At 39.0% G+C, this 12899-nt stretch overlaps 1 protein-coding gene across 3 annotated transcripts in view; it reads left to right on the top strand.

The window, feature by feature from the left end:
- VPS41 (VPS41 subunit of HOPS complex) overlaps positions 1–12899 on the top strand; it is a 189459-nt gene that overhangs the window by 122239 nt on the left and 54321 nt on the right. For all 3 annotated transcript variants that reach the window (XM_033193706.1, XM_033193707.1, XM_033193708.1), the window contains one exon: positions 918–984. In XM_033193706.1, the coding sequence (XP_033049597.1) occupies positions 918–984 (67 nt within the window). The remainder of the gene's footprint in view (positions 1–917; positions 985–12899) is intronic.

Raw genomic sequence — 12899 nt, 5'->3', positions numbered from 1 at the left:
TCAGTATCTGTGGGAGAATTGGTTCCAGGACCCCTGTGGATCCTGGGCTCCTCTGATGCTTATATAAATGATGTAATATTTGCATATATAAAATGATGTAGTGTTTGCATATAAGCTATGCACATCCTCCTGTATACTTTAAATCATCTGTAGATTACTTATGACACCTGATACAGTGCCTACGCATTACTGCATTTGCATGGACCTAATGAAGTAGTTGGTGTGCAGCAACTGGTCAAGTTTTGCTTTTTGGAATTTTGTGGCATTTTTTTTTTTCCTGAATATTTCTGATCCTTGTTTAGTTAAGTCCGTGAAGGTAGAATTCATGGATACAAAACCCAAGGATGTGGAGGACCCACTGTATTATAAAGACTTTACAGAATTATCTTGTAGAAGAATCTTTAAATAACATACCGAATTATTTGTATTAAATTGTTAGGTTAATAAAAGTAGCTGTCATAAAAAAGGAGATTATTAATGGTGTTCTCTTTGTGCTGGGACAATGACTAATGTTTTTTTTCCCCTTTGAGTTTTTCCATATTTTAGAATTTTCCATATTATAGTTACAGTTATGGTAGCAGCTATAAAAGAACACTATGTAAAAGAAAAAGGAAAAAACCCTGATCACAGACAGAAGTTGTACTTGGATTAGTACTTGACTTCAGGTTCAGTCTTACCAGGGAAGCCGAACTTATGTGAATAAGGCTTTACTGAGGAATAATGGTGGTGAATATAGATAGTGATTGCTATTTGTCATTTACATTAATTTCTGTCATTTAAGTCATAGGGTAGTCGTAGGGTGGGACTCCATCTGCAGTGCTACATGGTTAATTTAACAAAGATACCATATATTGAATAAAATGTTATGAAGAATTTTCCATCAAATGAATAAAATAACCTGCGAACTTATTTTCCAGATATGTTCAGTGAAGGAACGGCATGCCAGTGAAATGAGGGATTTGCCAAGTCGATATGTTGAAATAGGTATGGCTCCAACACTTGCCTTCTGTGGATGTAAAACTTAATTCAAAATTTTCATCTTCATTAATCTCACCCAGACTGCCATAGTCTTTTGCCTGGACCCCTGCAGCGGCCTCCTCACTGGTTTATCTTCTTCCACTGTGAATTACTCTCATCTACTCTCCCCTCTGCTGTCAAAATACAGATCAGATCTTGTCATCATCCTTCAGTTCCTCCACATTGTTCACAGGGTGCAGGTGGAACTCCTCAGTGGATCACAGAGATCTGTGTTGGCCCCTACCTGCGTCTCCAGCTGTAGCTTACACCAAGCTTCTCCTTGGTCTCTGTGCTGCAGCCACAGTGACCTTTCACCTGTCCTTGCCTCTCCTTCCCCTTGTCTAGCACATTCCTCGGCCTGAGTGTTGCTTTCCTGGGAAAGCCACTGGACCTCCCTGACTGAGTCAAGTCTTCCCATTTTAGGCACCACAACTCTGCAGGCCTCCTCCCCTTCCTAGCACTTGTCATGGGTACCAGTGATCCTGTGATTATTTGGTGCATTTCTGTCTTTTCTACCAGATTGTCACCTCCTTGTGAGCACACACAGGGTCTGTTTTTGCTCACCGTTTGTATCTTGAGGACCTGGCACAATACTTGCACATAGAAGGTGCTTAATAATACTGAGTTGAATGAATCAGTGACTCTGGTAAACAGCTGTTCAGGAGAAGTATGCCCTGGATGATATACCATGACTTTTATAATTTAGTTTGAAAAAATTATTCTGAGGAAAAAATTGCCATTTTGTAAGTCAGCTGAAAAGTTCATTTGCCCATTTGCTTGGTGGATGGGTAATATAAATTTGATGGGTTATTCTCCCAAGGTGAAGTTGAAATAAATTATTTGCACATGACTATATTTCTGTAAACAGAAAGACATACATTACCCACATGGCTAATGTAGTTATAACATTTAAATCTGGACCATTTTGTACTTGAAGTCAGAAGTTGGCAGTAGAGTTTTAATTTTTTTTTTTTTTAACTTTAGGAGGATAAATACATAGTTCAGATTGTGCAGCGTAGGTATATGAAGAATGTAGTAGTGCTGAGAAAAACTGAGGACCAAGATAAGAGACAAGACTTATAACTAGATTATATAGATAATTGTTTCAATATCTTTTTCTTCTTTCCTTGCCTACCAGAAAATAAAAACAAAAGCATCTCAACATCTCAATGCAATGTCCTGAGAGATTAGTATTTGGATATTTTAAATTGCCAGAGAGGTATAAAAATGTGGCAATTGTCATCTTCTTTCCTTAGTTGATATTTATTGGTCATATGCTAGGTGGAGGGCATTGTGCTGTGTACATAAACTGCAGTAACTCACTTTATCCTCACAGGAACTCTTGAAGTGCAAGTAGTTTGCTTTTTGTTCTATAGATAAAGAAATTGTGGCTCAGGAGGTAAATGACTTGTCCAAGATCTTAATACTATAGCGTTAACATTGGGTAGAATCTAACTCTACAGAACCACCAGAAATCTTCCAGGAAGGCAAGGAAGTTTGCTGAAGTGTGTGATCTTGATGAGGTTACTTAACCTTCTTGACCATCCTTGTCTCACCTGTTAAATGGAGGTGATAATATCTGTCTTTCAGGATGGTTGTGGGAATTAGACATGGCATAAGAAATGTGCCTAACATGGTACTTGGCACACAGTAGATGCTCACTAAACCATGATGGTTATTATCACCGTGCAGACTTCCATCCCAACTCTGTGACTGCTGATAGCTGGCTCAGTGGTGGCCCTATTACCTAGAATCCTGGGATCACATTATTGCAGTGTGGTTCATCCGTACTGTAACTTACGTGAAATAGACCATATGTGGGTACTAACGGTATCACATTACTGACATTTTACTACTATGGTTAATGGTTAAGTACCATTTTTTTCCCCTCTTAAGAGTAAACCTTTAAGAATTTAAGCCATTTCCACAGCAGGAGGCAAAATGGTTTGGATAAGAGTCCTTGAGTAGGATAACAGAAAGGGAAATATGAGGAGGTCTGGATTACAATTTCCTTTAGCCCTGAATAGTGTGAACCACTGTTCTTTGGTAAATGAGGTGAAAATGGCATTAAGGTTAAAGAAATATTATGGCTGTACATTTCTTAGAAACCAAATGTTTGTAACTCTTTCACTTACAAGTCAGACTCTCAAAAATAGCACAAAAGTTATTCCTATTCACATAGGCTATTGATTTATTCTGTTAAATGAAAAATAATAATAACATAATGAAGATTAAGCTTCTTGGCCAATCACCAACACATGAAGAGATTCTCTATACATAGGGCTTTTGGTACATTATGTTTTCTTTCAGATTGCACTGTTAAAAATAGATTGTGTTTTGTGCCTGGCATCCACATTTTAACTTCACTTGCAACTCTTGTATTCTCACAGGACTCCCTAACCTTACTCTGGTACTTTTCACCAAAGTCTTCCATGATCTCTGAGGTATGGTAATTGGAGAGCTGACATCATGATGTTGGGAAATGAAGCCAATGTTTGTTGTCATTTTCTGGGAGTTTTCTGCCAGGGGCAGTTGACTTACATGCAAGGAATTAATGATTGACTTCTTGGTCTTAATTTCATATGGAATTTTGTTTAATAATTGAGATTAAACAACTGTATGAGAATCTATATCGAATGACAAGCCAGGAAGAAAGGGAAGAGAAAAGAAGGGAAATCTTTTTTACTTTCAGTATTGTCTGTATCTTCAGTTGATCATATACTGTGGTCTTAGAATTTAGCACATCAGTCTTTTTTCAGTCTCTTAATTGATTGAAAAAACAATGACCTGAACATTGAAGATCTGTTTTCATAGTGGAGGAGAGTTGTGAGATAATTCTTTCCTGGATCTAAGTATCTCTCTTTATCCACCTGTTATCATTTTGATTCAGCTATATGGGTTACAGTAGTGGGATCTTTTCGTGTGTGTGCCCAGGAGTGATGTGGTTTCATCTCTTAGTGTGAGTCTCAGTAGAAATGATGACAACTGGCATTCTTCAAGGTGTTTTTACTTGAGGGTCTAGGTATGTATGGTTTTCTGTTCTGTTATAGATAGTTCAGCATAAATCTCTGTAATATATTAATTCTTCTGTTCTGTATTGAATTTTTTTCTAACATTTTACTGTGAAACTTTCCTTAAAGACCTTTGTAGTGAATAGAACCTCTAAGATTCTGCAGTTAAGATTTTATTATATTTACTTTATTACATATCTGTTCATCTATTCCTTCTTTTGGGAGGGATGTAACAACTCTTTCCCCACTCAGTACCATAGACTCAGGTTTTTGTTGTTAGGAATGGAATTTGAATGTTTTTGTTGTTTTGTCCATTAGGCATTCTTTTCAATTTCACTTCATGTATCAGGTCTTCTCCATAATTTGCTGATATAAAGCATTGTAAAGTCAGTTTCACTTTAATGTGTCTGCTTCATAGCACAGCCCTGAAGCTGTTGAAGTGCTGTGATTTCAAATGTATTTTCAGTGATAAGTGGTCATACTGACAGAATGTCCGAACTTATTGAAAAGTCTGTGGACCTTACATCCAGTTGATTATAAAATACTAATATATCTGGTGACTAAGGGGCCAGAATCTCTTGGGAACAAGACACTACCTATCGTAAAGGGCCCTCAATGTGTTTTCATAAATGAATATGAGACAGTGAAAGGTATTTGTTCTTATTTATAAATTGCTTGACACACTTTTTTGTTTATTTCTTTAAGAATCACAGAAGCCAAGATCTGTGGGATGTCACCTTATTTAACTTCAATAAAGAAATCTGGGTAACATTTAGCTAATGGACATTTGGGGACCAATAAGGGGATAAGAAATGGGGGGAAAAAGGCAGTGCAAGTTCTGTGTACCGCAGAGCTTTAGCCCTCGCAGTAGCACTACAAATTCAAGAGAGGGCCTGGGGCACCCTGACTGTGTGCGGCAGAATCACCAGAGAGCCCTCACTTCTGTTCTTGCCAACCGCAGTGTGCTTTGAATCTAAGCATCTCTGAATTCTTATATTCTTCCCCTTCCCCCCACCTTTCCCCTTCCCTTTCCCGCTCCTCTTCCCCCCTTCCTGCTCCCCCTCCCTCTCCTCCTCCTTTTGGTATAGGGTCTTGCTCTTTGCCCAGGCTTTAGTGCAGTGGAATAATCATGCCTTACTGCAACCTCAACCTCCTGGGCCAAAGCGATCCTCCCACCTCAGCCTTCTAAGTAGCTGGGACTACAGGCGTGCACTACCACGCCTGGCTAATTTTTAAATTTTTTGTAAAGATACGGTCTCCCTAGGTTGCCCAGGCTGGTATCGAATTGGGCTTAAGAAATCCTCCCACCTTGGCCTCCCAAAGTGCTGGGATTACAGGCGTGAGCCACCATACCCGACCCTGACTTCTATTTTCTCATGTGACTTATAGTTGAGAAAAAGAAGACTTCAGATTCCTACTTCTCTTACCTTCCACTTAAATGACTTTAGTCAAGTTACTTAACCCTTCTGAGCTTCCTTGCCTCTCTGCAATAACCATGGGGTTGTTGTGGTGAAAAGCGATATTTAGGGTACTGCCTCATGGCATAGTAGTGTTCATTAAATGGGAGCTATTATTAATATTTGTAGTATATTTAGTTACAGTGAGAAAAATGAAAATTCTGTTTTATAAAAGTAATTGAAAGAAAATTTGGGGAAGATATAAATAAGGGCTTACTGAATGATTCTGAGGAGATTGATACCTTTTATAATTGCATTTTTCAGTAAAATCTATAAACATATATGACAGGTACAAGTAATAAGAATATTGATTTAATGTTGTCTCATAGGTCTGAATACACAGATAAGAAATGGGATAAACTAGTTGGTAATTATTGGAGGATGGTTTTTTCTTTAAACAAAATTTTGATTTTTATCCTTTATAATCTAATATCCATTAGGGTTTTAAGCAATTTTTTTTTTTTAATGAAACAAAGAGGTTGTTTTCTCTCATGTTATGCAGACCATTTCTGGCTTAAAGGGCTTATGGTCATAATTATTGCTGCTATTTCCACCCTCATCTGTACCTCCTCAGAAGCTAAATTTTCCTGCACTGTACTATTTTTTGTTTAACACCTGTTCCTGTTTTTCTCATAGCATGTGGTATTTTAATTATCTCTTTTTTTTTTTTTTTTGAGACGGAGTTTTGCTCTGTTGCCTAGACTGGAGTACAGTGGTGCGATCTCAGCTCACTGCAGCCTCCGCCTCCCAGGTTCAAGCAGTTCTCTGCCTCAGCCTCCCAAGTAGCTGGGATTACAGGCGCCTGCCACCACACCTGGCTAATTTTTGTATTTTTAGTAGAGACGGGGTTTCACCATCTTGGCCAAGCTGGTCTTGAACTCCTGACCTCGTGATCCACCTGTCTTGGCCTGCCAAAGTGCTGGGATTACAAATGTGAGCCTCCGTACCTGGCCTAATTACTTCTTTAAATATGCAGACTCGCAATCTCCTTTAAGTCAGGGTCAGGTCTTAGTCATCTTGATGCATCTAGAAGAGTGTCTAATGTGTAACTGGTACTCAGTTACTCTTATTTTTTTTTTTTTTCTGAGGCAGAGTCTCGCTCTGTCACCCAGGCTAGTGTGCAGTGGCAGAATCTCGGCTTACTACAGCCTCTGTCTCCTGGGTGCTCGCAGGTGCAAGTGATTCTCCTACCTCAACCTCCCAAGTAGCTGGGGCTACAGGTGCATGTCACCACTCCCAGCTAATTTTTGTATTTTTAGTAGAGACAGCGTTTTACCATGGTGGCCAGGCTGGTCTCGAACTCCTGACCTCAAGTGATCTGTCCGCCTCGGTCTCCCAAAGTGCTGGGATTATAGGTGTGAGCCACTGCACCCAGCCTCAGTCACTCTTCATTGAATTAAGTTGTAACCTTAGAGATTATGAGACCCAAGGTATGAGAAAGTTCTTTCATATTAATTTTTATACTAATCCTATGGCATTCATTCTGAAACTGATAGTGTGTAAGCTATCGAGGGCCAGACACTGTTGATCTCTTTGTGACTCTCCTGCTGATTCCATTGCCCTGGGCAATGTAAGGTTGATGTATAAAACATGTATAACACCAATATGTGAAAATTTTGTGGTTAGAAGATTCTGGGAATGTGGTGGCAGTGGCAACATAATTTTTCAACTACCTGAGTCCTCCCATAAAAGCAGAACAACTTGGTCACAGAACCAAAAACCCACAGACAACATTTACAACAAAACTTAGTGACAAAGGTAGTCCTAAGAGCCCCAAGACACAAATTAATGGGAAAATAAAACACTGGTAGCCACAGGGTGGTATCAGCATCTCTGTGAGAGAAATCGGAGGGGAGCAAGTGGCCGTCTAGCAGACTTGAGGCCAGGGGAACTCTAAGATAGCCAGTTGGCATTCATGGAAAGGCCAACAGGCTGCTCTGAGAACAGTGGGTCCAGGACCTACAGCTAGGTGTGAGAGGCTAGACAAGCCAGCTACCACTGGGAACTCACACTGTGGAGCAGCCAGGCCTCCTCTCTCCACTGAGGAGACACTGCTGGGAGCAGAAGAAAGCCTGAACGAGACAGGGACAATAGAACCAAAAGAAACAGGTCCAGATAACACCCAGGAGGAGCTGAGCCAGCACATCTCAGAAAGCAAGCTGCCATATTTTTCAGACCAAATGGAAACAGCAGAAGAGGGAGCTCTAAGAGTTCAATAATAGTCATTTCACCTAAAAAGCTAGCAAGGTCAAATCCATAATAAGTTTTAAGAAAAAGTGAATAAGAAGCAGACATACCAGAAAGACACACCTACACAATAGATTACAACTGTAATTTCCTGTTATTTCAGAAGGAGCTACAAGACATCTTTAAAAAGTGATGTACGAAATCAGAATTTGAAAATCTCAAATTAGGTGGCAGGCTTCAGGAAGAATTTATAAATAAAAGCTCATTTCAGAATTGAAGACTGAACCTGAAGGAAGACAAGAACAAATAGACACAAAGATAATGTTGGTAAGAGGAATAGAAGGGGAGCAGGAGGAAAATTGTAAAAATCACGAAGCAATAAGACAAAAAGATTTAAGGTTAAGTGATAAATACTGAAGACAGGCAAAGATGATTCAGCCTACCAATAAAGAGTCCCTGAGGAAAAAATAAGAGAATGGGACAAATGCTATAGACAATGTCAAGAAAAATTTCATGAAAATGCAAAGAAACAGAAGTTGAAATTATAAATTAAAACAGCACACTCTGTATCTGAAAATAGTGACCCACAAAGAGCACCACCAAGATACGTTCTAATGAAATTACTGCACTTCAAAGACAAAGAGGAAAACTTGGGCGTCTAGATCTGTACTGTCACACGTGGTAACCATTAGCCACTGTAGCCGTTAAGTCTTTGTGGTATGGCTACTGTGGATTGATTTGTGCTACATACAGAATTCCAAAGACAGTCTAGAAATAAAAAGTAAAGTATCTCATTAATCACTTTTTATATTATTACACGTTGAAATAATATTTTAGGTATGTTATGTATTATTAAAATTTCACCTCTTTTTTGAACTCTTTATTGTGGTGTATTAGTCCATTCTTGCGTTCCTATAAAGAAATTCCTGAGACTGGGTAATTTATAAAGAAAAGAGGTTTAATTCTCACGGTCCTGCAGGCTGTACAGTAAGCATGATGCTGGCATCTGCTTGACTTCTGGAGAGGCCTCAGGAAACTTAAATCATGGTGGAAGACAAAGTGGGAGAAGGCACCTCACATGGCAAGGGCAGGAGCAAGAGGCAGGGGTAGACACCACACACCTTTTTTTTTTTTTTGAGACTGAGTCTCGCTCTGTCGCCCAGGCTGGAGTGCAGTGGCCGGATCTCGGCTCACTGCAAGCTCCGCCTCCCGGGTTTACACCATTCTCCTGTGTCAGCCTCCTGAGTAGCTGGGACTACAGGCGCCGCCACCACGCCCGGCTAATTTTTTGTATTTTTTAGTAGAGACGGGGTTTCACCGTGTTAGCCAGGATGGTCTCGATCTCCTGACCTCGTGATCCGCCCATCTCGGCCTCCCAAAGTGCTGGGATTACAGGCTTGAGCCACCGCGCCCGGCCTGACACCACACTCTTTTAAACCACCAGATCTTGTGAGAACTCACTGTCGTGAGGACGGTACCAAGAGGATTGTGCTAAAACATTCATGAGAAATGACCATTCATGTGAAATGCATTCCCGTGATCTAATCACCTCCCACCAGGCCCCTCCTCTGACGCTGGGGATGACAGTTCAGCATGAGATTTGGGCAGGGACACACATCCAAGCTATGTGTGGCGACTGGGAAATTTTAAATTGCATATGTCATATGTGTTTTGACCCACATTTTATTTCCACGGGGCAGCTGATCAAAAACTCTAGCCTCCCTTTTGGATGAGGACTGCATATAGAATCGTATTTATCTCATCCTCATTCTGGATCTAGAAGACCTTGCTGAATAGAATTTTCCTGTGAATATAGTCCTTTTGAAACTCTCTTTCTTACTCTACTAGAATCTCTGTCTTTTTTCTTGAGTTATTGCTAGCATGTCTAGGAATGCTTTATCCTCCTGAGTAAAGCAGAATACAAAAGTCCTTCCACCTCCATCAGGAGGAGGAAGGCTGTGCCTCAGCTGTCATGCCCACTGTAGTGTAAGGCCATCATCTAGGTGAACACAGCACACTCTTTGCAGGGCCTGCGAGCCAAGCCTCAGCTGGCTTTCTAGATGACCTTGATTTGAAGTAAAGCCACTGTCTTTTGTGGCTACCTTTAGGAACTCTGCCTGCATTTTTCACTACAAAACAACAAAACAAAACAAAAAACCCTCCCCAGCTTTTGCTTCCTGTTTTCATATATTTCCTCTCCAGCAGAATTTATGTTTATTTTCTTTGTGATTTATCTTTTCCAGATAATCGGGTTAAAAATGAGCTTCTGTAGTATTAGACCTGACAGCCACCTGTATTCAAAGTGAGTCTCCTTTAGGAGAACAAAATACTTTCATTTAAATAATAGAGTCATTTTTATGTGGAATCGAATAGAATTTTAGTGAAAGTAAATAAATTGAAACTTCCATTCGTTGGCTGAAAATTCGAAATATGAAGTCTGTAATTACTTGAATATATTTTACAAAGTCGGTCTATAAGCTTTTACATATTTTATGTGTATTTTTACAAGAATTCCTATTGTCATTCAACATTTTTTTCTCTAAATCTGTATGAAGAATATTCCTTATACCTTCGTGCTCATTTTGACACCACTGTCTGCAGCCAGCCCTTCTGTGACTCAGCATTAATGTAAAAAATAAACAGAATCTTGTTAAATCTAAAAGCAATTATGTTTTGCTGCATTAGTAAAGACTAATGGAAAAACAATACACCACGATTTATTCTAAAATGTCTTACTTTGTGGCAGAATAGCTGCAGACATTTCCTTAAATCAGCAGCTCACATTAGGATTGAGTTCTTTTTTACATGATATCATTACTAGTGGGTATTAATGGAGACGAATTGCTGAGTGGGAGAGTACTCAAAACCAGATAAATGGACATTATTTTGGAATTCTTAATTTGAGAATCATGCTGAGTATTACTATAATTGCAATTTTGTTTTCTATAAGAGATTTTTATTGGTATTAGGGAATTACTTTAACAAAAAGAATGATAATTTAGTTTCAGTTTTATCCAAATGTTGATTACTTGCTTACCTGTGCATCTGGAAGTCTTGACTATTATTTTCATGTACCACATCTTTTCTTTATAAATAACATTTTTGTCAGCTTGTAATTTAGCCACTGCATATAGTCCGTGTCCAAATTATTCTCAAGTAGCAAAATTTGGCAAGGTTTAGTACTTAACAAGTAAGCATTTATTACAACGCCTGGAATTGAGAAGTGGAATAGATATGTGATCTGCAGTTTTTCTTTGTTTTGTTTTAGAGCACATTGGAGTTTCTATCATGTTCTTAGTTAGAGTACAGGAAATTTTCTATCTTATTCATACAAGCTATTGTGGACTGGGGAGTTGGGATGTAGAGGAAGAAAGATTTGGGTACGACTTTTCGTAGCTTCTCTGTTCTGTATCTTGGAGCTCATCCTCAAAAACCAAGGCCTTTGATGTATATTTGGTTACCTTTAGGAGAAATACTGACAGTGTCTGTCAGTGAGACTAGGCAGCCTGTTTGGCATCCCAAGTGGGGAGAATACCTCCTTCTCCCACCACTTCTTTTGTGATTAGGAGATGTTTTCCCTTGCGTGTCTATGGCAGACAAGCACAGCAAAGCCTGTGATTCCTGTGAGAATCTCTGATTTTCTACTCTTCACCCAAGATGCTGGTAAGGGAACTATATGTGTAGCATTTCAAAAATGGAATGTGATTTAGTAAAACAGCACAAGTCCGGAGATTAGGAACCTCAGGAGTAATGACAACCAAAACCTCTGGTTAATATGCCGTATGTCTTCTAAAATGTGAAGCCGCCATCTCTTTCATCGCTGGGTCCCGTGTGGCCCCATACTGTTTAATATCATCTGTACATTCCAGCTCTCCCCTGCGCCCTGCTTCACTCCCCACGTGCATACACAGCACTTTGAGCTTCTGTAGAGCCTTCCCCAGCCTGGTTGCGCTAGAAACACTGTCTGCACATGTGGTGGAGGTTGAGATGGCACTCCACATAAGCTCTTTTGTGAACATTTATCACATTACCACTTTACCAAAACTATTCTTAAGTACCTGGATAAACACATTCGGTTCAAGCCCACAGAGGTTAAGGAAAAAATGTGTTCGTGGCAGAACTGGGACCAGAGCACCTGCCCTTGGACTTCCATTGTATGGTACTTTAATTGAGGACAAGGCAGACAAAATATTATTTTCTTGTAAATTGATGTTGCTAACTATTCTATCTTTTTGGTCATCCACAATTTTATTTTGGTGCAAACATTAAATTGTGATAACAGCTGTGTAAGGAGGATCATTAAAGGTCAGCAAAGACAAGGAACACTAAGTGATCTGTAAGGGAAAGAGAGAGGAGGACAAAGGAAAGTTCAGTGTTTCATCTCCATTATGGATTTTATTTCTACTGTCATTCCTTTCTCTTATAGATGGGAAAAGTTAAAATGACTTGTTCAAGTTCAATTTAGTAGAAGTTATAACCCAAATTTCCTTATTCAGCATTCAATATTGGTTCCAGTATATACACTGAGGTCCCCTAATTGGGAAAAGAGTGTGGAAATTAACTAAATCTGCAGCTAATACCACAGAACCGTGGAGATGATCTGAATGAAGAAACTCTTAGAAAATGTGGTGGATCCGAATGAGAGTTTACTCCCAAATGAATCTGTTAAGTGTAAAGTATGGTTTCTGGAAGGATCTCTGTAATACCACCACTGTATCAGTTAGATTCTGCCTCAAACAAGCCACTTCCAAACTCAGTCTCTTAAAACAATGATCTTTTATATTTTATAGCAGTTAATAATTAGAATCATATAATAATAATATGTGTACTTCTAAGCTTTCTGTCAGATCTTTGGGGTCCAGTGCAATTAAAGTCATGTGCTTCTTAAGTGATGCAATATGTCTTCTAGATTTTAAGAGGGCGATTTTTTAAAAGGAAAGAGAAATTTATTATTTTTCTCTAACCTTTATTTCGCTTAAGAAATAGTGACGTTTCATCAGAATCTGTATTTATGCATCTTTTTTTTACTTCAGGTTCTTTAAATAATATCCCTGTTCTCCAAAATAGTGTTTTATAATTACAGATAACATTCTCTGTGACCTTTGTACTACTATAATGTCCCAATTGAGAAAAACAAACTCAGGAATTTTTAAAAAGTATTACTGTTACTAATAATGGTTTCCATTTCTTTCTATGGGTTTCAAAGTGTCTTCATGTCGTCTATGTC

Source organism: Trachypithecus francoisi, unplaced genomic scaffold (assembly GCF_009764315.1).
Source record: "Trachypithecus francoisi isolate TF-2019V2 unplaced genomic scaffold, Tfra_2.0 Lachesis_group4, whole genome shotgun sequence".
NCBI classification, from domain to species: domain Eukaryota; kingdom Metazoa; phylum Chordata; class Mammalia; order Primates; family Cercopithecidae; genus Trachypithecus; species Trachypithecus francoisi.
The sequence above is the reverse complement of the archived record's forward strand: the minus strand, read 5'-3'. Positions and strand labels throughout refer to the sequence as shown.